The sequence below is a fragment of the Lutra lutra genome, chromosome 18, assembly GCF_902655055.1.
Source record: "Lutra lutra chromosome 18, mLutLut1.2, whole genome shotgun sequence".
Taxonomy (NCBI): domain Eukaryota; kingdom Metazoa; phylum Chordata; class Mammalia; order Carnivora; family Mustelidae; genus Lutra; species Lutra lutra.
The window spans coordinates 22,782,096-22,806,810 of NC_062295.1; the positions used below are offsets into that span (position 1 = coordinate 22,782,096).

Below are 24,715 nucleotides of genomic sequence, written 5' to 3' on the forward strand. Positions count from 1 at the left end.
CTGATGCAGGAAATTCAAAATGGACCTCATGGCAGGGGTGGGGTAGGGGGTCAGGGCAGGAGAGAGATCTTGTGTGAAGTATAAACAATGATAAAGTTCCTGCCAGGTCCTTAATGACCTGTCCGTGGTGCTTATTGATGTCAGGGGATTGTTGATAAAAGCGGAGGCGTGTGCTTGTGCCCAAGGAGCTTCCAGTCTGGCTGTGGAAGAAACCGCCAGTTTTTAAAGGAAGAGTCCAATAAGAGACAAGTTTGGTTTGGGGGGGACAGTTCAGCAGAGTAGAAACCTGGGACTTCAGCTAGCTGGACCCCAGACCCAGGTCTGAGGGCAGTAGCAAACACACTGAGAAGGTTCGAAATGTCCGACAGAATCACTGGGAAGGATAACCAGTTTACGTGACCGCACTGTGGGCGCGCCTGCTGCCGCCGGTGTTAGTGATGCTGCGAAGTACAGTCCCTCCACCCCACCCCGGGGTCCAGCTGGGGGGCTTGCCTTGGTTTTACTCTGCAGGGGTGTGGGCAGGTAGAAGGCAAGTGGTTCCATCTAGGATTCCTGCTTCAGTTAGCTGGAGAGAGAACAGCCCTCTTCCATGCTAACCCGTCCCTTCTGGGATCTTTCTACTGAGCTCTGGGGTGGTCTTTCCTCCTTCCTGTTTTCTCACTCAGCAGATCAGTTCCTAGACTTTAGCAATGACCTTCCTGCTGATTATTTCTCAAGTTTGTACACTTCTTATCTCTAAACTCAAGATCCATTATTTCATGCTGTTCTAGCTAATGCAACTAGACTCTTTTTTAAAGGGACATGTTCTTCTGTAGACTGAAATGTCTTGCTGTGGCGGTGCAGATAGTGTCGTGTGTGTGAGAAAACGGGTCTGCATCCCAAGCAGAGAAAAACAGATAGGTTGGACAGTATAAAAATTTAAAAATGTGTTTCAGAGGATAAAATTCAATTATAAAAAGACGAATAACTCAATAAAAATGGGCAAAGGACAGTTCTACAAAGAAAACGTGAAAACATGTTCACCATCATTAGCTGAGAGTTAACATCTCATAGCCCTAACTAGGGCAGCTGGTGTCAGAAAGACAGTCACAGGCATTGGTGCAGACACAGAGCTGCCGGACCCTCGTATGTTGCTGATGGGAACGTAAGATGGTGCCGCTGCTTCAGAAACAGTCTGCCAGCTCCTTGTAGGGTTAAAGAGTGACCACAGGACCCAGCAATTCCACTCCTGGGTATGGACCCAGAAAACAAAAACATATCCATGGAAAAACTTGTCCACAGTGTCCATAATAGCATCCTTCTTCTTCTTCTTTTAAAAATATTTTATTTTAAAGTAATCTTTAGATCCAATGTGGGGCTCGAACCTACAACCCTGAGATCAGGAGTCAGCCAGACACTCCCTTATAACAGCATTATTCTCAGTAGCCAAAAAGTGAACACAACCCAAAGAGCCATTGGTTGACGGATTAATATACAAAATGTGGCATATGCAAACAAAAGAATATTATTCCAGAGTGGGCCAATCTATAGAAACAGAAAGTGAATTAGTGTTTGCCTAAGACTAAGGGATATGGGTGGGGAGGGGCATCTGTCTAAAATTAACAAAACTTTATACTTGGGTTCTGGGTATTTCATCTACTACGTAGTCTGTTGTGTGTGGCTTTTACTTAGCATAAGGTCAAAGTTTATCTGTTTCGTAGCACAGATCAGTACTTCATTCCTTTTATTGCTGAGTAATACATTCCTTTGTGTGAATAAAACCAGTCCTTATCCATCAGTGTTTCTCCACACCCTCCTGGATACTTATTATGTCTCTTTTTGGTTTTAGCCATCCTGGTGAGAGTGAAATGATACCTCCTGGTGGTTCTGATTTGTATTTCCTTGATGGCTAATGATATTAAGTATCTCTTCATGGGCTTCTTGTCCATTTGTATATATCTTCTTTGGAGAACTGTTTGTTCACATAATTTTTGTATATGGCCTGAGGTTGGGGCCCAAATTCATTCTTTTGCATATGGATATCTAGTTGTCCCGGCACCATTTGTCAAAAAGATGATTCTTTTCCCACTAAGTTTACATTAGCGCCCTGGTTGGAAATTAATTGGCTATGAGTGTGAGGGTTTATTTCTGGTCTCTCGATTTGTTTCATGGATCTTTAGGTCTATCCTTCTGCCTTTACCTTACTGTTTTGATTACTATAGCTTTGTGTAGTCCGTTTTGTAGTTGGGAAAACTTCTTTCTTTTCCAGATTGTTTTTTCTCTTCTGGATGCCTTGAATTATCATATGAATTTAGGATGAGCTTGTTAATTCTGCAAAGAAGCCAGCTGGGATTGCATTGAAAATGATGAGGGATAGGGGTGCCTGGGTGTCTCAGTCCGTTGGGCATCTGCCTTCTGCTCTGTTGTGGTGTCTGGTTGGGGTGTCCAGGTCGTGGGAATACCAGAGGAAACTTGCAAAAGTAGTTTCAGAAATTCAAAGAAATTTGAAGAAACTTTTGTAATCTGACACTTCCTGCATGCCTCCTTCCCTTTGACTGCTGAGTCTGTAGCCACCAGCCTCACACAGCCCAGGTGCCCTCCTGCTGCCCAGGGGCCCTGTCCCAGTGCTACTAAATAAACTTACTAAGTTGCACTGTCAGCGGTTCTTTCTTGACTGTGAAACCCCTGCGTGAGTTTTGGGGGCCTATACAGGGACAACACCAAAAGGAATTTGGGAGATTCAGTACTGCTGGGTAAGTCTTCTTCATCCCCAGTCTTTGTTACCTGTTCTTTTTCAGGGATGTCCTGAATAATATGACCCTTTGGAATGTGCCTTGTCCGAGTGCTCAGGAGAGAACCTCCTTCCTGTGGCTACACTCCAGGGAGGGACAAACGCCTGCCACCCGGCTGGACACTAGTACCTTGGCTGTAACAGTGCTGGCTCAGGCTCTGCCTGCTTTACCCAATCTTTCAATACTCGTATTCTTCTCGGGCACAGGGTGGCCATACATGTCATCAGGACGGCCGCCGATCTTGACTCTCATATAAGGTTCCCTCCTAAATAACCCTGTGCGACCCCTCCATGAACATAAAACCCAATATACATCTGACCCCGTGCTTCCTAGAAGGGACCAGTGGGAGCTGTTACCCAGTTGGGGCCTTTGCCCAACAGGGTGCCACTCAATCTGAGCGCAGGACCCGGAATGCCAAACAGCCCACGGGTCAGGACAAATGAGAGACCTGAAGAAACAAAAGTATGGAACCCCTGTCTAATCCGGGCGATTTTTGCAGGAGCTTTATCCATGATCCGTCCCATAGGAGTAGGCGCCACCCCAGAGGGCCTGTTCTGTATGGGCCCCGCCTTCTTTCCTGTCAACAGGTTGCTGCCAAGATCTTGCCCACGCCTCCCTCTTTTCCCATGTCACTTGCTGCCTCTTTGTTTGCTTCTTATTTTGGGCACTGGATCTGAATTGTGTCTTGAGAGGCCTGGATGAACGTTGTCCGATGCCTTGTGTGTGGGGACTTCTCCCTCATTCCTTCCGGGTTGACGGCTCTCAGCGGCCAGCTTTCTGTGGTTAGTCTGACTCCAGACATGGACTTTCAGGAGCCTTCCCAAGTAGCTGATGACACTCGTCTTATTTCGAGGAGGTTCCCTGTATTCTCTGACTGCACACGGACTGCCCTGTTTTCACTTTCTGTGGGTGGAAAGAAAATGTGGCATCTGTTCTTCTGTCCAAGCTGATGAGCCTTAGGACCCAGAGTCCTCTTCTGTTTGGGCTTTTATCCACCTCAGGCCTTTGGGCCTTTTGGCAGCACCTCCGTTCTTCTGCCTCCCCTTCCCCCTCCTGTTTCTGCACCACCGTAGGAGGGGCTTAATAACCAGCCCCGCTTAGACCTCTGTGCCTCTGGAGCCATTGGCTCTTGCCTCTTGGGTCCTCGCTGTGGGGGAGCAAAGACCACCCCAAGCTGTTGCACCATTCCAATCATAGTGTCCCCCCGATCAGCATGAAGGGGCCCAGGGTTCCCTTGGACTGAAGCCTCCCCCTTCAGCTCTCCCCACGCGTGCCCCAGGCAGAACTGACAGTGGGGAACACATCGACTGACTTTCAGTGTGCACAGGGGCAATGTATTCTGTATTAATGCTGATTTAGGTTTGTTGGTTTAATTAAAATGGTGGTGTCCTTGGAGTTATCAGCGTGAAATGTAACTTTCACTTTACCAAGATTTACTAAAGGTCAGATAAGCTCGTGTTATCTTTGCTGCAGTGCTGCAGTTTGTCCACAAAAGATGGGTTAAAATGTTGGTAAATTTCACCTATCTCCTAAAGCTTTCATGGGTAATTGTTAAGAAGGAGGAGGGTGAGTAAATACAAGGTTTTCTAGGTAGGGGCGTCTGGGTCAGTTAAGTGTCTGGCTGTTGATCTCAGTCCAGATCTTGATCTCACCGTCACATTGGGTGAGTTCTAGCCTCACATTGGGCTCCATGCTGGATGTAGAGCCTACTCTAAAAAAAAAAGAAAAAGAAAAAAAAAGTTTAAAGTTAAACTTTTATTTTTATTTTTTTTTAAGATTTTATTTATTTATTTGACAGATCACAAGCAGGCAGAGAGGCAGGCAGAGAGAGAGGAGGAAGCAGGCTTCCTGCTGAGCAGAGAGCCCAATGCGGGGCTCGATCCCAGGACTCTGAGATCATGACCTGAGCCGAAGGCAGCGGCTTAACCCACTGAGCCACCCAGGCGCCCCCTTTTTTTTTTTTTTTTAAGATTTTATTTATTTATTTGACAGATAGAAATCACAAGTAGGCAGAGAGGCAGGCAGAGAGAGAGGAGGAAGCAGGCTCCCCGCGGAGCAGAGAGCCCCATATGGGGCTTGATCCCAGAACCCTGGGATCATGACCTGAGCTGAAGGCAGAGGCTTTAACCCACTGAGCCACCCAGGCGCCCCAAAGTTAAACTTTTAAATGGCTTTCAAAATCTTTGGAAACCTGAACCTTTAAAGTTTGCTGAGTTAAACAATCAATTGGATTGAATTCATTGGTAATCCAAGTCTTCTCTCTAACAAAACAATATACTAAAGCATTGTTTACTGAACACAGGTTTGTGCTTCTACCTTCTTGCGGAGAAACTGACAAGAGTTGTTTTTCTTATCATTTCCATCAGCCTTACTTAACATTTAACAGAATTTTAACTTAGAAACCTTAGTCTCCAGTGAAAATTAAGTAGTAAACAATTGTGAACTGTCTGCTAAACAAAAAAAATTTTTTAAAGATTTTATTTATTTATTTATTTGTCAGAGAGAGAGAGAGCAGGGGGAGCGGCAGGCAGAGGGAGAAGCAGGCTCCCCACTGAGCAAGGAGCCTGATGTGGGACTCGATCCCAGGATCCTAGGATCATGACTTGTGCCGAAGGCAAACGCTTAACTGACTGAGCCACGTACCCGTCCCTACCCCAGAATTCTTTAGATTGGCAATTTATGAGTACAGTTTATAATTTCTAGAGACATGTTTTCCCCTAGCACAGTTTTTCAGTAAAGCAATAAAGCATGTTTACCAACAGACTCAGTTCTGTATTTAGGAAAGTAGGAAATGTGTAAGGAAGGTATAAGAAATGAGAATATATTTTGTTGAGTGGGAAAAAAAGTAATTTTGCCCCCAAATGGGATTGGTTATTTAGAGAGGAAAGGCTTATGATTAAATCTGAATGAAAAGAAAGTTGTGGAAGGTATGTGAAGGCAAATCTTTGAAAAGGGTTTTTTGTGGTGTCAGAACTAAGATTGAAGTTTGTTTTTTTTTTTTTTAAAGATTTTATTTATTTGAGGGAGAAGGAGAAACACTCCCCATGGGGCTCAATCCCAGGACCCTGAAATCATGGCCCGAGCCAAAGTCAGACACTTAACTGACTGAGCCATCCAGGCACTCCAAAATAAATCGTTTTTAAAAACACACTAGTATTGCGGCACCTGGCTGGCTCAGTTGTTAAGTGTCTGCCTTCCTCTCAGGTCATGATGCCAAGATCCTGGGATTGAGCCCCAAATCGGGCTCCCTGCTCAGCGGGAAGCTTGCTTCTGCCTCTCCCATTCCCCTTGCTTGTGTTCCTTCTCTCGCTGTGTCTCTGTCAAACAAATAAAATCTTTAAAAAAAAATAAAAAGTGCAGTGGTGTAAGATTGATATTCTGCTTTTCTCTCCACGAAAAAGACCGTTTTCTTAGATTGCTGTTTTGCTCATGATAAGAAATTGTAATTAAAGGCTTATTCCTCTTTATGTGCCTGGAAAACCAAAGCTTCTGTGTTTTTGTCTTTATCAGATCTTTGATGACTTAAGAAAGTTAAAAATTCTCACAAAAGTGCAAAAATAATGAATACTGTTATACTGAAAAAATAAAAAAAATTAAAAAAAAATTCTCACACACACAAAAAGAAAACTTCTCAATATTAAAAGAGCTAAGTTTTGCTAACAACTGTAGAACCATCTATGGACTCTTACTTCCAGCTGAGTTTAATAAATCCTGAGTTTCATAGTGATCTGTGATCCTACTGAGGCATGTACATCAAAGCTTCCCAAGATTCAAATTCTAAGTCCTTTTGACTCATTAGGCTGGTTTATGTGGTATGTTAAGTTATTTGGGAAGCACTGTCAAAAAAATGATGATAAACCTTGGGTTCTTTTGTTTGGATAAATGCTGTTATAACTGTTGTAGAAATTATGTGAAATTCCTGGTTTTACTGTGTTATGGTATGAGGTCGTCACTTGACTCTCTGAGCTTTAACACATAGCAGTCACTAACAGCGTCTCTTCTGTTCAACACCCGCCCCTCCGCCAGGCACCCCAGACACAATGGCCCTGGTGTCTGCTGATTCCCGCATCGCAGAACTTCTCACGGAGCTCCATCAACTGATCAAACAAACCCAGGTAAGGAGCTGTGGGCCGGGGAGGGCGTTTACAAACTTTGGACATGCAGGGACCCAGGTGACCGATGGACTGGGAGGGGAGGAGAACGTGGGGTGTGACCGCTGCATTTTCCTTCGGCGGCAGGACATCCTGATCTTCTCTGTTCCATAACAGCTGTAATGAGATAGGAGTTACATACCGTACAGCTCACCCATGATTCCAGTGGTTTCTAGTATATTCACAGAGTTGGGCCACCATCCCCATGATCGGTTTCCGAACATTTTCGCCATCTGACAAAAATGCCCTGTACCCACCATGGCCCTCCCCTCCTCCGTCCACCGCCTGTCCCAGCCGAACAAAGACCCCCTTAGCAGGCGGGATATGCCAGGAGTGGAGAGATCCCATTCCAGGAGCTAGTCAGGGGCCTTGATTGGAACGAGGTTTGAAAAGACAGTCCTGCTGAGTTTATCCTTCACTGGCGGCAGAGTGAGCACAAGTCTGCTGATGATGGAGGAGCTAGGGTGGGCCAGGGAGAGATGCGAGAAACAAACAGTCCATCCCGTCGGGCCCGCATACACGTTTTCAGAATTTATACTAATCTAATTACCCATTTCCCTGCTTCATCCAGCACTGTTCGTGCTCTGTAATACATTTGTGTGAAACTTCAGCATAGAAATTAGCTGATGGCGCGCTGAATCCGGTTCTTCCCGGGCCAGTCCGAGGAGGCTGCCACTGCTGCGGCTGCTGCCGCTCCCAGCACGTTTGCTTGTCAATACCAGTATCAGGTGGCTTCTCGGCAGGAGGCCGCTGGAGCTTACAGGTGTTGCCGGCGTCTTACCGCGCTCAGCTACAGTCATGGCAGAGCTCAGTTTCATTACAGAGCAAGTTGGGAAGAGTTACAGAGCTATTTGTTATGCTCTCCCAACAGAATTGGCCTTGCCCTTTTACCAGATATTGTTATGAATAATATTTTTTCTTCACAGTATTTGCTTTATTCCAGTTGGCCATGATTCAGTTATTTCTGGGTTCTGAGTCAGTGGGGGATAAAGCCAGTCGCCGGTCCCAGGTCACAGGCTTGTACTGAGACAGCTTTTCATTGTGTGTTTTCCAGGGCCCTGTTCCTACCTAGCGGGGCCCCCAGTGGTGCTCCAAGTAACAGTCCCGTCTCTGCCAGCTGTAGCTCAGGATGTCCTGTATTGATCTGTTCTTGGGTCAGGGCAGCCACAGCGCATTGATCTAAATTACAAGTGGAGCCCAACACGGGGCTTGAACTCACGATCCTGAGATGAAGACAAGCTGAGATCAAGAGTTGGATGCTTAACCGACTGAGCCACCCAGGCACCCCAGCCAGGTTTATAGGTACCCAGTGACCCGTCTCGTGGGAGCCGTCCACTGCACAGTCCTGTGGCCCAGAATGGAGCAGTCCTGGAAATGCCTTCCCAAACGATGTCTTTTGTAGTGGGATGTAACCTGAAAAGTAAGGGCCGGAAGATACTGGCATACATATTTCTGGGGCCTGAGTCCCCGGGTGCCGGGTGACACAGCAGGACAAGGGGCTTGTCCGCCTGACCTGTTGCACTTACCCCTGCAGGAGGAGCGTTCGCGGAGTGAGCACAACTTAGTGAACATCCAGAAGACCCATGAGCGGATGCAGACAGAGAATAAGAGTAAGTCACTGGACTCAGAAGAGAAGGGGAGGACAGAGCGGGGTGGGCTGAGACCGGGAATGTGACTGTCACTAGTTTCAGACGGCCTTTTCCGTGAAAGCTACATAATCCAAAACGAACTGCTTCTTAACCACAGGGACAATCTCCCTTCAGTTGAGTGACCAAAGGTGTCTCCAGGAACAGATGACAGACTACCTAGCACTCAGGAACCTTAAAGTCCCCCAGTCTAGGGGCTGGGAAGTCAGTGTTAAGGCTGCATCCAGGGGTGCCTCTTTGAGTGCACAAGCGCCCCAGTTTAGTTTGTGTCTCTAGAGGGAGAACTTCCTCCTGGCATCCCCTGCACACAGCCCCAGAAGCCCTCCTGCTCAGCCTCCTGGCTGGTGCTCTCTCATTCTGAGCAGCTTTGAGAGCTATTGTCTGTTTTCCTGTGTGCTGAGAAAGTGCTTGTGTACTTTCTGCGTGGTGTCACACTGTGGCAGAAGTCCTCTGCCAGATGCCAGTGATGGTATTTGTGCTGTATGAAACCATGAACTCATTAAACATGGGGCAGCGGCCACAGGTAACTTCCAAGCCACCACAGCTCACGTCCCGGTCCGTGGCCTCTGCACGCCTCTGGAAGTCTGACCCTCATGCATGGAAGCAGCCCCATAGAACCGCCAACTGGCCCCCTGCCCACCTCTTCCTCTGTTCGCTTGCAGTCTCTCCCTATTACCGGACAAAACTACGTGGGCTGTACACGACCGCCAAGGCTGACGCGGAGCTGAGTGCAAGTGAGTACCGTCCCCCTCCACTTTGTTTGCCCACCATGTGCTGGGCTGCAGGGGCCTGCAGACCCCAGTGCCCGCCGCTGGTTCCTTGCACGGAGAAGTAGATTCCGCTCCCCAAGCTGTCCCTTGGGGCCCCCGCCTTCCCTAGAACTCCTGCTGGGCCTCCACTTCCCACTAGCCCTGCCGTTCCCTAGATGGCAGCACAGTGGGGGCTGGAGCCCGGCATGGCATTCTAGGTGTCCTGTGACCTGGAGCAGTGGTTCCCCCTGAGACCCAGTTGCTCCATCGTGACAACGGGGATCATAACCGTCTACAGAACGGTCAATGTAACGTGAGATAATGTATATAAAGTCCCTAAGACCAATGATTTTCAAACCGTCTTGACCATAACCCATGGTAGGAAATACATTCTCTGTCGTGGCTTCATCATAATATTAGGACCTGGTCATCATCGCTGTAATAACACTAATAAGGACTCCTCTGTGGCCTTGCTGAGTCAGGTACTGTGCCAGGTACGCTCTGTGTGTGTGTCATACGATGCTCGGAGCGGCCTCAAGGTGGGCGTTATCTCCGTTTTCCAGGTGAGGACACTGATCACGGGGTTCCATGATGTGCTGAAAGTGACACAGCTAGTAAGTCAGGGCCCAGTTGTAAACCCAGGGTCCATATTCTTACTGCCATGCTAGAATGGTGTCACGATCACCTTTCTGTAGCACACATGTGTACGTTATATGGACATATGTCATAGAATTGGAACGAGAAGTACATTTGTGCTATTACCATATATATAGGCTGGGGGTTTTTGTTTTTTGTTTTTAAGTAATCTGTACACCCGACACGGGGCTCAAACTCTTGACCTGAGATCAAGAGTCACATGTTCTTATGGCTGAGCCAGCCAGGCACTCCTGTTTTGTTTTTTTTATTTCTTATTTTTTTAAGATTTTATTTATTTATTTGACAGAGAGAGAGCAGGAACACAAGTAGGAGGAGTGAGAGAGGGAGAAGCAGACTCCCCACCAAGCTGGAAGCCTGACACGGGGCTCAATCCCAGGACCCTGGGATCATGACCTGAGCCGAAGGCAGATGCTTAACGACTGAGCCACCCAAGCACCCCTGTTCTTATTTTTTAAATGCTGGTTATTAGCCCAGAAATTAATCTCACAAGTCCCTAATGAGCCGCAACCTGCTGTTTAAATACTGCCTTGTGCATGTGATGGTCAGCACCCTAAGTGTTGTTGGTGACTCCGGGATCTTCCTCTCCTCCCATCTGGCCCTTCACAGGCCCTGTCTTGTGCTCTGAGACCCTGCCTTGGACTCATGGTCTGAGGTTTTCTTTGCCTGCCATCATCTTTGCTTTGCAAATCTCTGCTCGCGCTTCCCCTGGGCCCGGTGCTGAGCAGTCCTCACACAGAGACCTAGGATCGTGAGGACCTGGCCAATAAGGGCACAGTCTGGAAAGGAGAGACACCCTAAGAAAACAGTGACCTGGACAGCGTAGTTGGTGGGCCACCAGTTGGTGGGCTCACTGTGCCTGGGGGCCTGGGACAGCCGCAGGGAGGGTAGAGACTTGAAGTCAGTAGGCAGACACGGCAGAGGCAGTGGAGGAGTGCATGCCGGACATGAGCACTGGAGGACTGAGAATCAGTCCTTTGTGGCTGGGGAAGGGCAAGGCAGGACGGGGAGGGCTTCCAGTAACTGGACTTTATCCTGGAGGCTGTAGGGAGTCAGCAGAGATGTAAAGCAGGAGAGAAGCCCCTGGCTGCTGCGTGGGGGGCAGACCAGGTGAGATTCAGACCAGGAGACCAGGCAAGAGATGGTGATGGAATTGAGCCAAGGCAGTGGCAATGGGGATGGAGAAGCAAGGGTGGGTTCGAGGGCAGGTTCTGGAATAAAGTTGGGGGACCAGTTGGGAGAGGGGAGGCTGAGGATTCTGGGCTTTGCAGCTTAGACAGAGGGACCTGACGGGCTCCATATGCTGGGCTGGGGCCAGCCTGGGCGGGAGGAGACATCACGCCTTCTGATTGCTGGTGTTGTTCCCCAGCTTCCGGGCCTACCCTTCCTGCCCCCTCTTCCCCTGATGTGCAGATTAGCCATCTGGCTGTCATCGGGCTCTTTCCCGCCCATCTGTGCTGGAGTATGGCTTACGTAAGCTTGAATGACACACTTTGGGAGTAAAAGGCAAAACAGCCCTTCCCAGCTTAAGTGCTGGCAGAGTGACTGCTTCTGAAACCAGTTTGGTGCGGGCTCTTCTCCGGCGTTGACCTACCCAGAGTTAAACGTTTATAAGCTCCTTTCAGATCTGCAGGGTCCAGCCTTTTGCAGTTCTGCTGCTATTTCACTTTTTGACTCTGACAAGTTTATACGTTCACCACTCGCTCCGGAGTCCCTCTGGGCACGCCAGCCCTGCCCATGGGGGCTCCTGGTCAGGGTGGGGAACGCCTGTCTCTGTTCCTGCAGCATCCTCCTCCACCCGTACTACTAAGTAGATGAATTAAGACCCTCGCCAACTGAAGAGGCGCCAAGAGCCAGCCTCAGGAACTAGCCCGAGGCCTGGGACGCGTTGCTGTTCTCTTCCACGAGCTCCAGGGCTGCCCCCCAGCTGGTTTTCATCTTCCTGCTTTGCAGAAAATGGAAAAGAATCCTTGTTCTTTAATTTAACAATTGGTCTCTTTTTTTAAAAAAGGCCTCGAAGAAAAAATAAATAAAAAATAAAAAGACCTCGAGTTGGCACACTGACAGAAGGGGTCAAAGGGAAACAAGGTCAAAGTTCCTGCTTCCATGAACAGGTAGCCGTTCCCGAGTTCCCGCTTCCATGAGCAGGTAGCCGTTCCCGAGTAGGAACGAATCCTTGTCTGACCTCAGTGTAGAAGGCGTTTCTCAGCGGAGGGGAGTGTGTGCTCATTGGTGCTCTGGCCTCAGACAGTGGGTAACTGCATCCCCCAGACTCCTGCTGGGGAAGATAGCTTTGTGACCGGGCCAGCTGGTGCGGGCAGAAGGGCAGTGTAGCTTTCCCAGGGCCCGAGCAACTCGGGCTAGAATGTCAGGTGCCCAGAGGAGAGAGCCAAGGCCACGGTACCAGGCCTCAGACGGCGGATGGCTAGCTGGGGGCGCTTGCGGCCGGGTAGTGTCCCAGCTTGCTGAGTGGGGGTGTCGCTCTAGTCTTGACCTGTCCCATTGGAGGGTGGGCTCTTCCAGTTCCCATTTTCCCTTAGGAGATACTGAGATTATGTAATACCCCATGTCCGGTCAGACTCTTAGCTTTGGCATCTCTTTATGATTCTTGCCTAAAACAATTAGGATTTTTTTTAAGCTCCCCAGGGGAGGGGCACTGGGTGGTTTCGTCAACTCTTGATCTCAGGGTCATGAGTTTAAGCCCCACATTGGGCTCCCTGTTGGGTGTGGAGCCTACTTAAAAGATAAATAAATAGGGGCGCCTGGGTGGCTCAGTCGTTAAGCTGCTGCCTTCAGCTCAGGTCATGATCCCCAGGTCCTGGGATCAAGTCCCACATCGGGCTCCCTGCTCAGCAGGAAGCCTGCTTCTCCCTCTACCTCTCCCCTCTGCTTGTGTTCCCTCTCTCAGTGCCTCTGTCAAATAAATAAAATCTTAAAAATAATTAAATAATTAATTAATTGGTTAAATGCCAGCTCCCCCGGAGGTTCTGATGTGCGGTGAGGTTTAAGAGCCACTCCGTCACTGTCTCACAGGGTGTGGCTTAGTATCTGAGCATAAAACTGTGTTCTGCAGGCAGGTGCGGCAGCGATGGTCAGACTCAAAGTTCCCTTTGGTCTCCTGGCTTTTACTCTGCAGCTGTCCTGGTGCCTGACTGCCCCATGTCCCCGGGGCTCACGAGCCTGTGGCAGCTCTAAGTGCCTCCTGCATCCCGTGCCCTCCACGCCGAGCTGTGCTGCAGGCATCCCGCTCTGGGCTGCCCGGCTCCCTCTGCCATGGCTGCCCCCACCCCCCGGCCCCTGCCTGGTGAGCTCCACAGGAGCCTGGGATGCCCCCTGGCCCACCTGCGAGGCGGGGCCTCCCTCCTGCCCAGTGAAGGCCTTCAGAACCTCAGGGGAATTACTAAAGGTGGACCAGAGGAAGAGCCGTGGGAGAGGAGAATACATGACCCCAGATGGAGTCTGGGCTGCTTATTCCTACTGAAATATTCCCTGGGGGAGAGTCCTCAACATGTAGGATAAAGAAAAAACCTTCCTCCAGCGGGGACCGTGTTCGCTTCCACGGGATTGCCTGGCCCAGCCACCCCGGAAGCCCGGAAAGGAGCTACAGAGGTTTTCGGGGCTGCCTTTCAGAGCCTTTCAGAGACCCGTCCCTTCCACCTCCAGCCCCGCTCCGAGCCCAGAGAGCACCCCCCGGTCATCTGGAGTCTGGAGCGTGTTCTTTTCCTTGTCCCAGCTTGGTCGGAGCCCAGGCTTCAGCTTCTACCCTCCGACTGCGCAGGCTGCTGGGGGCGGCCAGCATGGCTCCTTCCCACTGTCAGGTGCGGTGCTCTGCTGTGCTCTCTGCTCTGGGGTCCTCCAGGGGTCTGGTGGGGCTGCCTCTTACTACCTTGTCAGTTCGTTTATGCTCTTAAAATGTAAACATGGGGGGGCACCTGGGTGGCTCAGTGGGTTAAAGCCTCTGCCTTCGGCTCAGGGTCCTGGGATCGAGCCCCACATCGGGTTCTCTGCTTAGCAGGGAACCTGCTTCCTCCTCTCTCTCTCTGCCTGCCTCTCTGCCTACTTGTGATCTCTGTCAAATAAATAAATAAAATCTAAAAAAAAAAAAATGTAAACACGGGAGCGCCTGGTGGGCACAGTCGGTAGAGCATGCATCTCTTGATCTTGGGGTTATGGGTTCAAGTCCCCCATTGAGTGTAGAGATTACTTAAAAATAAAGTCATAAATATAATATCCTAACTAAATAAATATCATAAATAAGTAAAGTAAAAATAAATAGAAAAACAGGAGGAAGTCTGTGCTCGTGCTCCATCCTCTTCTCTCCCTTCTCCCCTGCCAGCATCCTCCGGAAAGCTCTAGATAAGATAGCGGAAATCAAGTCTCTGTTGGAAGAAAGGCGGATTGGTGAGTTGGAGGGCAGCATGGCGCTTCTTGATCAGGCAGAGTGAGGCTTCCTGAGGGCTGGGGTCGTGGCTCCCCGCAGGAGTGGGGAGCTGCTGCCTCAGCCCCGTGTTGATCCACAGACTTCTGACAGGGGCACGCATCTGGGCAGCCTGGGTCTGGGAGGCAGCGGAGGTTGTGGCTCGTGCTCAGAGGCAGGGGCTCCCAGTGTCCCTGTGCAGACTGGGAAGGTCTCACTGCGCCCCCTCATGCTTCTCTGCCCCTTGTGCCTGGGGCAGTTGCCTCCTTCCCGCTACCCTCCCCCCCCTCCCCCCGTTGCCGCGGGAGCGCCAGCTGCTTTGGGAGAGCCGTCCTTCAACACGGAGCTTACACAGGGTGTTGGCTTCCAAATCCCTTCAAACCGCCGTGGCTCTCCCATCTCTTACCCTTTGAGTGACCCCCTCCATGGGCACATGGCTTGCCCGTAGACAGGTCCCACCGCCAGCCGGGTTTGTGCGAGGTTGACTGCGGGTGTTGAACCATGCTTGAGGTCAGGAGTCTGTCTGCGTTTGACAGTTTTTAGTTTTTTGTCTAATGACAACACGTACTCCTAGTAGAAAAGTACACATAAGTATACAGACGGCTCTATGAAATGTTTGCTAACCGAACAAATGGCCATGCCAGCACCCCAGAACCCTTTTTCTGCCCTGTAGTTCGTCACCCTGAGGGGATCCGCTGATCTGACCTCTCACAGGTCTGTGAAAGCAGCACACTGGGCCCCGGGCGGTCACTCGGGAGGCGGGCACCAGGCCAAGCTCCACTGACCACTCCGTGCAGCTGTGCAACTGGGGGTCTGGGGTAGGAGCCCTGTCCCTCGTGCCTCAGGGGCGCGCTTCCTTCCCACAGCGGCCAAGATCGCGGGCCTGTACAACGACTCGGAGCCCCCTCGGAAGACCATGCGCCGGGGCGTGCTGATGACCCTGCTGCAGCAGTCGGCCATGACCCTGCCCCTGTGGATCGGGAAGCCTGGTGACAAGTGAGGGCAGGCTTGAGCCGGAGGTGGGGGGGGCGGGGAGCTGACCGGAGGGAAGGGCTGGGACTAACGCCTTACTCCAACCCCTAGGCCCCCACCCCTCTGTGGGGCCATTCCAGCTTCTGGGGACTACGTGGCCAAGCCCGGAGACAAGGTGGCCGCCCGGGTAAAGGCTGTGGATGGGGATGAGCAGTGGATCCTGGCTGAGGTGGTCAGTTACAGCCATGCCACCAACAAGTGAGTGGACACCCAGCCCTCAGTCCGCTATCCCGTTACACCTGCGCTGGCCCTCTGCCCCATCTGCAGGCTGGGCCCAGAGCCTCCCCCAGAGTGTCTGTGGGGACGGGGGTGGGGCTGTGTATGACTCTGGCTCCCTGGGCTGCTTCCCCTCCCCATGCCCCACGCTCCCCTCCTCGTCACTCCCCAGTTTGGACCACGTGTCTCCCTGCATCCACTGTTCTGTCTTTGTTCTCCAGATACGAGGTGGATGACATTGATGAAGAAGGCAAAGAGTGAGTGTGCTGGTCAGGGAGGGATGTGGAGGCGGCTGGGAAGCAGCCCCACTCCTGGCCATGGGTTGACCTGAGCCCCCCTTCCAGGAGACACACCCTGAGCCGACGGCGTATCATCCCGCTTGCCCCAGTGGAAAGCCAACCCGGAGACGGACCCGGAGGCCTTGTTTCAGAAGGAGCAGCTTGTGCTGGCCCCTGTACCCCAGACCAACTGCTTCTACCGTGCCCTGATCCACACGCCCCCCAGCGGGTAAGGTAGCCCCCAAAGGGAGGGACAGACCATGACGCCGGGACTGGCCAGAACAGATGGGTCATGGGGTCACCTGCCACCCTCCTTCCTCTCTGCCCTCATCTTCCAGCCTCTCTGAGCTGGGAGAGTCCTATATGTTACTCTGTCTCTCCTGCTTACACTCTGCCTGCAGGCACCCTCCAGCCCTGTCCCCTAGGGCAGTGCCAGCCAGCCCCCCTCCCACCTTCAGAGCCCTAGCCAGCCCCACATGGAATGGGGGGCTACGTTCCCTCTGATCTCACTTCTGCACTGAGGTAGGCAGCACACACCCAGGGCCTGCCCTCCAACCTTGACTGTCGCACCCCTGCCCTTTCTTCATGTGAGGTTGTGCTCGCCCGTGCTGGTGACCCATTGCCTGATGGCAGGTTCAAGGCTGTTCTCCCCTCCTCCTCCATGTGCCCTGCCTGCTGTCTTCTGGGTTTTCCTTGATCCCTTTAACACAGGGTCTCCCAAAACCACCAGATTCTCCATGTAGTATCCCCCCACATGTACAGCAAGTCTCCCCCCTCTGTGCTCTTTGTTGCTGAGAAAAGGGCTGTGTTGTAGCAGGACTAGGTTTGGAGTGAAGGTGGGGACAGGAGAGGCAGGGACCCTGTGTATCAGCGGTTCCTGTCAGTCTGGGTTGGGGGCCTTGCCTGGGGGTCTCTGACCAGCCCCTCCTGTCCCGCCCCCTGCCACAGCCCCAGGATGACTATTCAGTCCTGTTTGAAGACACCTCCTATGCAGACGGTTACTCCCCTCCCCTCAATGTGGCCCAGAGGTACGTGGTAGCTTGTAAGGAGCCCAAGAAGAAGTGAAGCGGGCTGGCAGACTCCCAGTCTCCCACCACCCTCACAGGGGAATGCAGCAGAAGATTTCATGGCAAATAAATATTGTTCCCCTTTGCCCATGTCTCCTTGGTTTTGTTTTTCCAGGCCCTTCTCCCCTTCCCCATAACAGGGCAGGTTGGGGAATTGGAGGCTGTGGGGGAGATAGATTTGTTTGGTCCCAGTGGGCATTTCTTTTTTGTTCTTGGCTTGCATTAAAGACTCTTGATGTAATAATACACATGGAATTTTATTTATTTTTTTTTTTAAAGATTTTATTTATTTATTTGACAGAGAGAGATCACAAGTAGACAGAGAGGCAGGCAGAGAGAGAGAGGAGGAAGCAGGCAGGCTCCCTGCCCGAGCAGAGAGCCCGATGCGGGACTCGATCCCAGGACCCTGAGATCATGACCTGAGCCGAAGGCAGCGGCTTAACCCACTGAGCCACCCAGGCGCCCCTGGAATTTTATTTTTGAGGCTGGGGACGGGTCACAGCTGCAGGGCCTTGAGCATGCCTCCCAGGGACACCACTCATAGCTCTGTGCGGAAGCTGAGGCCACAGCCCTCCATCTTCCTGGCATAGTCAGCATCAAAGCGCTCATTCTGGGCCACAGTGAAGGTGGTCTTCCAGTCCCCCGTGATGCCTGCAGACAGAGGGGAGGAAGGCTACAGGCCCCAGCCACAGAGCAGGCCCCGGGTGGCTCAGGCCAGCCCCAGCCTCCACTTCCACGCTTGCCTGCCCCGATGCCCGTCCTGCACAGGCACTCACCTTTCCTCATGAAGGCCGAAATGCTGTGGTCCATGATGTCAGCGGGTATGGTGCTGTAGTTAGCCATGGAGTTTTTCTTCATCTCCTTGAAAGACGTTTGTTGGACAATGAGATCCACGGTCTCCTCTGGCAGGGAACGCCCCAAGAACTTCAGGATCTTCTCAATCTCCCTCTTGGGGTTCTGGAGAGCAGAGGGGCTCTTAGTGGCAGTTGGGATGGCTCACTGAGCAAATAAAAGGGAGGGTCCCCAACTCCTCCAGGACCTGGCCACCTCCGCCTAGAGACCTCTCAGCCCCGGCTCCTTGACTTGGGTCCTCTTTCCCTGGGGCACATTAGCTGCCCTATGACCCTGAACTAAGCTCCTATTTGGGTCCTGATGGGTGAGGGCAGGACGGTCCTCTTCTGTAACTGGCCACAGGGAATGCTGGTGGATGGCTGGCTCTGGGTTGCTTGGGTCTGAGATCAGAGCTATATAGCCTTGCTGCCTGGGTGACACTGCAGCTCCAAGTCCCTGGCAGGAAGGTGGGCTGGAGGACCCACGGGACTGGTGGGGTGGGGGGCGCTGGGGGACAGGTGGCCGAAAGGGCCTTGGCAGGTCCTGGGGAGGTCCCTGCCTCTGCACGTGTGACCTGGAGGGAAGCAGCAGCAAGTGGCCTCACCTCTTTCATGTCCTCGTAGAAGAGGTAGAGAACAGGGTAAGTGTGACTCAGCTCCCACCACTCCCGCACGTGCTGGTACCAGGACCCGTAGGACACTGGGGGGGAGGAACAGGGACATGGACACACAGGCTGGTATTAGCTTTGGCTGGCGGCCGCTCAGCTCCTCCCCGCTCCTTCCTCCAGACTCAGGCCCACCTTCCCCAGCCATGAACTTCTCCAGGAAGCAGTCCCAAGTGCCAGGGTCTGGGTGCACCTTGGCCATGCGGTAGTAGAAGTGGTAAAAGGAGACAGCCACATCCTTTGCGTTACGGGCCACGTAGACCACCTGGAGGGACGAATTACCCCCCCACACACACCAGAGCATCATCACCACACAGCGAGCCAGGCGGTTCCGCCTTTCACAACAGCCCAGTGAGGGAAGTTCACTCTTGGTCTGGCCAAGAGGGACATTGACCTGGAGGCTGACTTGCTTGTGGTCCCTGACACCATACTTGATGCTAATCTTGTCCCCTCAGTGCTGCCACACCCAGACTGGGACCAAGGTATGCTGGGTTCTCACCAGCCCCCTCCTCCATGGGCCTGGGGAGGCCTTCAGAGAAGACTTCTCTGCTCTACACAGGAGTCTCCCTTGCACAGAGCCCCACCACAGGATGAAGACCACCACCTGCCCCCTTCCCTGGCTTCCTCTGTCACTAACCTTGACCTTCTGATCCAGCAAGGTCTGAGGGAGCAAAGCCAAGGGCAGGTGTGTCTTAATGAGTCGTGGAGCTGGTGTATCTTTCAGAGCCTCCAAACCTATACCACGAGGAGGGAAAGGTCTGCTGAGCTGGAGCCCAGTCCTGCCCCCTCCCTCTGCTCCCCTTGGTCCCCAGAGCCCCCACTGCAAACCTGTGGGAACACCTGGAGCCTTGAACTCAAGGAAGGGTACCCGGATTAAGATGGAGGCCCTGCGACACTTCTGTAGATCACCGCCCTGGTAGATCATGTCGAGGATCTCACTCACCCAGGTGGTGCCTGGAGAGCAGGGTAAGGGGAGGTGAGCCGGGTGAAGGGCAGGTCCTCGCTGGTCCAACGTGGGGGACTATGGCCCTCACCACCTACCAGATTTGGGGTAGGTGCTGATAAGCAGGTCATCAGGCCGGGCTTGGAAGTCCTGCAGGGAGCCCAGGGCCTCTGCAAAGTACTTGATGAGAGGGATTCCCTTCACATATGCCAGCGGCGGGCGTGAGGTGTCTTGGATGAGCTCCATTCCACGGCGTCGGGGGCAGAGGGCAGCCGACTTGCCTTAACAACATCATGACACGCCATGTGTTGAAATCCTGCTTCACGAGGAAGGCCTGGGGCTGACTCGGCCCTGCTCACAAAGCTGGTGAGTGGCAGGAGCTGGGGCTCAAACCCACACCGAACACTCACACAGTGGGGCTGGTGCTGGCTTGCGCCTTTGCTGTCCTACAGGGCTCGTAAAGATCCCCATGCCTGAGGCCACATCCCACATCAAGGACATCGCTCTCTGGGGCCCCGTCCCCGTCTTCTGGAAGCTCCAAGGGATTCCAGTGCAACCTTGAGAGCTACTACTCTAGTGCCTGCCTGTCCTAATTCCTCGCCTGCCAGCTCTCCTCCCACTATTTCTGCAGCGGCCCCTGGCCTGCGGCACTGGCCCCACTCCCCCTGCCGGTCCCTGGAGCAGCCTGGGCCCCTCATGCATCGTCAAAAACATTCCAGAAGCCAAACCACTCCACTTTGGCTCGGGGATAAACACAGCCAGTGAGCAACTTGAGCCTGTTTTGGGGGGCCAGAGTCTGGCATGCAGCTGAGCTAAGTGATGGGTCAGCAGAAAGGGGAAGGGGGTTTCCGCCTGGGGTCGTGTCGGCTGACTGAGATGGCCCAACCAGAGGGAAAGGGCCAGGAGCTAGCCCTGCCCAGCCACCCCACCGGGAGAACTCACCAGACCTCTCTGGATGTCGGTCCTGTGACCACTTTGTGCTGTGGCGAACCAGGTGCTGTGGGGTGGGGTGGGTGCAGAACTGTTCTCCGAGCTGAAGCGTTTATAAATTCCAAGTGGGAGGGATCTGGAGCCAGCCTCCAGAAAGGAAAGGGTGGAGCTTAGAGCGGGAGGGCCCCTGTGCTGCCCCCACCTTTGCACCCCAGCAGGAGCCAAGTTTAAATGGGCCTGAAAACCCAAGATGTGGGTTTAGTGTGTAGAAAATGAAGGGAAGACTGAATTAGACAAAAGTTTTCACTTTTATTCTGCGGGGTGTTTTGGAGCTGGAATCTTGGCTCTGACCTGCCCTCTGTACTCCACCCCGGTGTGGCGGGCCAACAAACAGCTTGTCCTGATGGCCCCAGCCAGTTTAGAGGGGACAGACCTGAGAGGAAAGGTAAAACCCTTGTGAGCAGGGCCACTCACCTTCCTGTTGGCTCCAGGCCAGTCTTGCAGATGCCAGAGGTTCAGGCTAGGAGTGGCCCCCAGGCACCCCCCAGCAGCACAAGCTTTCCAGAACTGCTGGTCTGACCTCTGACCACAAGGCCAGTACAGAGCAATGGGGGGGGGGGGGGGAGGGGCAGAGGTGCAGGGTGATAGGGGTTGGGGTGGAGCGGAGATAGGACGGGCTTTCTGAGGTAAGAGGGAGAGAAAAGAGCAAGAACAAGAGTCTCATAACCCTGGGACTGAGGCCAGCTGCACACACAGCTCCCAAGGATTTCAGAGCCATGCGCCCCACAAGGTGCTTTTCTTTCACTGGTTTTGAAGGGGCTCTGCAGACAGAGACAAGAAGGAACTGGGGCTTGGAGAGCCACAGGGCCCCATGGGGTAGTGTATCCCCCCACCCACCCCACTCATGGCCTTTGTCCATACTATCTGGATTAAAAGTCAACCTGGACACTGGATTTGGACAGGCTCTGATCAAGGGTGTGAGTCTCCCAAGCATTCAAAGAATTGTGTGAGGGGCACCTGGGTGGCTTAGTCATTGCGCATCTGCCTTCGACTCAAGTCATGATCCCAGGGTCCTGGGACTGAGCCCTGCATCAGGCTCCCTAATCAGTGGAGGCCTGCTTCTCCCTCTCCCATTCCCCCTGCTTGTGTTCCTTCTCTCACGGTCTCTGTCAAATAAATAAATAAAATCTTAAAAAAAAAAAAAAAAAGAATTATGTGACCTCAGAAGCATGTGAAGGAAAAGCCAAGGCACGTGGGCCTCCAGGAAGGGGAGAGGCTGGTCCACACAAGCGAGCGGGCCCTCCCCACTCTGCTCTTCTCCTCAGGCCCCAGGGACTGGCAGGGCCTCTGTCTCCTAGCTCCAGCAACCCCCTTCCCCAGCAAACAACAGAAAGTTCCCTTAACTCAGACTCTTTATTGTACTCAAGTAAAAAGTGCCCAGACAGAGACAAGGAGTGGGCAGAGGGTTAGGGGGCGCCGAGGATCAGGTCTCCAGCATGTCTGTCCAGTGTTCCTGTGGAGACAGGAGGACTGGTCAAAGGCAGCCTCGGGTATGGGGTGGGGTAGGGAGGCTGGGGTCAAAGCCACCTCTCACCTCTTCTAATTCCAAGTCCTCCTCTTCCTCCTCGGTGCCCACCTGGCACAGCCAGATCAGGTCTCCCCACAGCAGTGAGTTCTTACAGCTACCAAGGAGTGCAGTTGGCAGGACACAGAGTCAGACTCACAAGCCTCCTGCAGGCTAGGCCCCTGGGGGCCGAGATAAGGACTCAGCTGCCCCGGGGCCTGGACTTGGACAACTGGCGCCATCTTCCCAGAACTCAAACAGGCTGGGGTGGGGGTGCTGGGACTCACCCAGGGCACTGGCCCTCCAGAGGCAGAAGCTCCTCTGGCTCCTCTCGCAAGAACTCCTCTGCTAGGCAGATCATGTGGGCTCTGAGGCAGCAGCCAGGGTGGGGGCAGCACAGGGGGCCCTCCTCTTCCTGTTGGGGCGGGGCGGAGGGGGGGGGAGGGCAGGCAAGTTAAGAGAGAAAACCAGAAGGAATGATGTAGCTAACGCTCAGAATTTCTATGGAAATAAATATGGAAAGACACCGTTCCAAAAGCTTCACGTTAAACAATGCTACAAGTCACACACTACTATTATTTGCATTTTATAGATGAAACTGAGGCACGGAGAGATTACAATACTTACCCACAGGGACTAAACTAGCCAGTTTCCCTGAGCATTAGCAGTGATTACAGAAACGGCATAGGCCACTGTAGCCAGACTTCTAGTTCTTACAGGCTAAGTGATCTCAGGGAGGTCCCTTCAGTTCTGAATGGCAAGTACTCAATTTACATTTCTTGAGAGTTCAGAAGTCAGACCCATCATCTCAGTTCATTTGTTAAATATGTATTGGCCACCTGCTATTTGCCAGACCCTTTTCTTTTTTTTCCTTTCAAAAATTTTATTTATTTGACAGAGAGAGACAATGAGGGAACACAAGCAGGCGGAGTGGGAGAGGGAGGAAGCAGGCTTCCGGCTGAGCAGGGAGCCCACTGGATGTGTGGCTCCATCCCAGGACCCCGGGATCATGACCTGAGGTGAAGGCAGACCCTTAACGACTGAGCCACCCAGGCACCCTGCCAGACCCTTTTCTACATCAATGAACAAGAACTGCCTTGTATTGGGGCAGGGGAGAAACTGACAATAAGATAAATAAAACGCCTACTACGTTAGACAATAAGTTTTTAGGCTCTAAGAAAAGAAAAAAAAAAGGCAGGGGCGTGTACAAGAAAGAACAGTTTTACATGGCAGCGCCAAGGAAGACCTCGTGGGGAAGGAGAAGGTGGCACTTCATAAAGACTGAAATGAAGGTCTAGGGAAGAACCTTCCAGTCAAAGGCTAAAGGGCAAAAGGCCTTGAGCAGAAAGGTACAGGTTTCGAGGAACGGCAGGAAGTACTATCGTCCCCGTTTTAGTGATGAGGGCAAAAGGTGTCTGAGGGGCTGGCCGATCCTTCAATAAACAGCTGGATCCCGAGTTGCTTGAACCCTGGTCTCCCTGCGTGAAGACCAGGTGGGGCGGCTCACCTGGAAGGAGCGCGCGCACAGGGCGCAGAAGGCCGCGGCGTCCTGGTGGGGCTCTGACTCCAGGTCAGCTAAGGGACCGGAGCTGCTCCTTGGGGCGGAGGCCCGGGGCGGCGGAGGTCCGAAGGCCAGTGGCATGTGCGGCGGCGGCGGCGGGCACAGCTCACGTCGGAATTCGGCGCGCAGCCAGCGCACGGTGAGCGGCAGGCGCGCCCAGGGCGGCGCGCGCAGCATGTGCGCCAGCACACGCAGGTGGAAAGCGAAGGCCGCCTCGCTGCGCAGGCGCGGACCCACGTGCGTCAGGCGGCGCGAGGCGTGCGGGTGCTGCCAGGCCCACTCGAACTGCGGGCGGGGAGTTGGGGCTTCAGGGCCTCCCGGGTTAGAACCCAAGCCCCGGCCCGTCTTCCCACCAGCCCCCGTCTCACTTCTTACCCGAAGGGCGGCCACAGCGGAAGGAAAGCCGTGCACGAGAAGCACCATCTCCCTGGGGACGGGAACGAGGACGCGGCCCGTGAGCGTCCGCCCCAACCGGTGTCAGGCCGAATCCCCTCACCATGGTTCACCCCCAGTCCCACCCACCCGAGAGTGGAATTCTCACGCCTGGCTTCAAACCTAGTCCGCGAGGCTCCGCCCCCTTCGTAGAGGTACGTCCCTTCGCACCTGCCAACCTCAGGCCCCGCCTCCAGCACAGGTACTTAACTGGCCTCCTCAGTTCCTCTCCCTTGCAGGGTCTTTTCCAACCCCCGCCTTGCTCTTCAGCCCGCTGTCACCCGCCCAAGCCTGGAACAGTGCTTCCTACCGAATCCCTTCCTTAGTCCCACGGCTGAGTTTCATAGGGCCCCGCCTTCCCCTATGGGGGGGCCACGCTCCTCCCCTATGATAGGCCCGCCCCCCCGGCCCTGTTAACAGCCACCATAGGGCTCTGCCCACTATCCTGGCCCCGCCCCTCTCGGCAGGCCTCTCCTCCCTGAAGCCCTTCTCCAGACAGAAATTCGCTCCCTCTTACCAGGGCCCGCGACCGCTGGTCCGCCAGGCCCCGCCTTTTTTGCGGCCCCCGTTGTGCTGCTGGACCCGACGAGCAGGGTTGACGGTGAAGCCCACGTAGACGCGGCCCCGGTGCCGAGGGTTCAGGCAGTAGAGCAGGTAGACGCCGAAGAAGCGGCCGGGCCTCGCCGTGTCCCCCGCAGGGCCCATCGGGACTTGTGGGTTGATTGCTGTGGCCTGTGACCTCAGGGAGAGCTGAGTTGCCAGGGCCGCAAGATGCTTGTCTCGGAAAAAGCGTCTGGGGGCGATCCCGA

The 24,715-nt window shown here is 53.2% G+C and overlaps 3 protein-coding genes across 8 annotated transcripts; 1 reads left to right on the plus strand and 2 right to left on the minus strand.

The window, feature by feature from the left end:
* Positions 1–2,433: 2,433 nt before the first annotated feature.
* On the plus strand, positions 2,434–17,227 carry SGF29 (SAGA complex associated factor 29). Its single transcript, XM_047713673.1, is given in 12 exon segments — positions 2,434–3,200; positions 6,798–6,886; positions 8,457–8,532; positions 9,231–9,290; positions 9,293–9,302; positions 14,308–14,372; positions 15,255–15,384; positions 15,472–15,618; positions 15,858–15,893; positions 15,981–16,014; positions 16,016–16,140; positions 16,859–17,227. Coding segments are annotated over 12 exon segments (1,032 nt in total). The 5' UTR covers positions 2,434–3,061; the 3' UTR covers positions 16,980–17,227.
* Positions 17,228–17,449: 222 nt separating this feature from the next.
* Positions 17,450–20,976, minus strand: LOC125090205 (sulfotransferase 1A1). Of its 3 annotated transcripts, none has more exons than XM_047712726.1 (9): positions 20,824–20,976; positions 20,362–20,496; positions 19,518–19,700; positions 19,305–19,430; positions 19,114–19,211; positions 18,612–18,741; positions 18,417–18,511; positions 17,758–17,938; positions 17,450–17,632 (listed from the first exon to the last, which is right to left on the minus strand). In XM_047712726.1, exons 3-9 carry the CDS (start codon positions 19,663–19,665, stop codon positions 17,520–17,522), a joined length of 891 nt encoding a protein of 296 aa, XP_047568682.1. In that variant the 5' UTR covers positions 19,666–19,700; positions 20,362–20,496; positions 20,824–20,976; the 3' UTR covers positions 17,450–17,519. The 3 variants fall into 3 exon arrangements, with proteins under 3 accessions (XP_047568682.1, XP_047568683.1, XP_047568684.1); XM_047712727.1 differs by having other exon boundaries at positions 20,362–20,452; positions 20,824–20,955; XM_047712728.1 differs by lacking the exon at positions 20,824–20,976 and having other exon boundaries at positions 19,518–19,735; positions 20,362–20,774.
* A 772-nt stretch (positions 20,977–21,748) lies between these two features.
* SLX1A (SLX1 homolog A, structure-specific endonuclease subunit) lies at positions 21,749–24,611 on the minus strand. Of its 4 annotated transcripts, XM_047712729.1 has the most exons (6): positions 24,424–24,611; positions 23,850–23,901; positions 23,421–23,759; positions 22,201–22,328; positions 21,944–22,031; positions 21,749–21,862 (listed from the first exon to the last, which is right to left on the minus strand). In XM_047712729.1, the coding sequence occupies exons 1-6, from the start codon at positions 24,609–24,611 to the stop codon at positions 21,833–21,835; spliced, it is 825 nt and encodes a 274-aa protein (XP_047568685.1). In that variant the 3' UTR covers positions 21,749–21,832. The 4 variants fall into 4 exon arrangements, with proteins under 4 accessions (XP_047568685.1, XP_047568688.1, XP_047568686.1 ...); XM_047712732.1 differs by lacking the exon at positions 23,421–23,759; XM_047712730.1 differs by lacking the exon at positions 21,749–21,862 and having other exon boundaries at positions 21,961–22,095.
* Between the last annotated feature and the right edge of the window lie 104 nt (positions 24,612–24,715).

Excerpts from the sequence above, each read along its gene's own strand:
- LOC125090205 (XM_047712726.1), bottom strand. The coding sequence starts at position 19,665 with ATGGAGCTCATCCAAGACACCTCACGCCCGCCGCTGGCATATGTGAAG. Across the intron at positions 19,431-19,517 it reads CAGCACCTACCCCAAATCTG|GCACCACCTGGGTGAGTGAG; the intron begins GTAGGTGGTGAG and ends CCTGCTCTCCAG. Across the intron at positions 17,633-17,757 it reads TTCGGCCTTCATGAGGAAAG|GCATCACGGGGGACTGGAAG; the intron begins GTGAGTGCCTGT and ends CTCTGTCTGCAG.
- SLX1A (XM_047712729.1), bottom strand. The coding sequence starts at position 24,611 with ATGGGCCCTGCGGGGGACACGGCGAGGCCCGGCCGCTTCTTCGGCGTC. Across the intron at positions 23,902-24,423 it reads ACCAGCGGTCGCGGGCCCTG|GGAGATGGTGCTTCTCGTGC; the intron begins GTAAGAGGGAGC and ends TCCCGTCCCCAG. Across the intron at positions 23,760-23,849 it reads CCGCTGTGGCCGCCCTTCGG|TTCGAGTGGGCCTGGCAGCA; the intron begins GTAAGAAGTGAG and ends CCCCGCCCGCAG.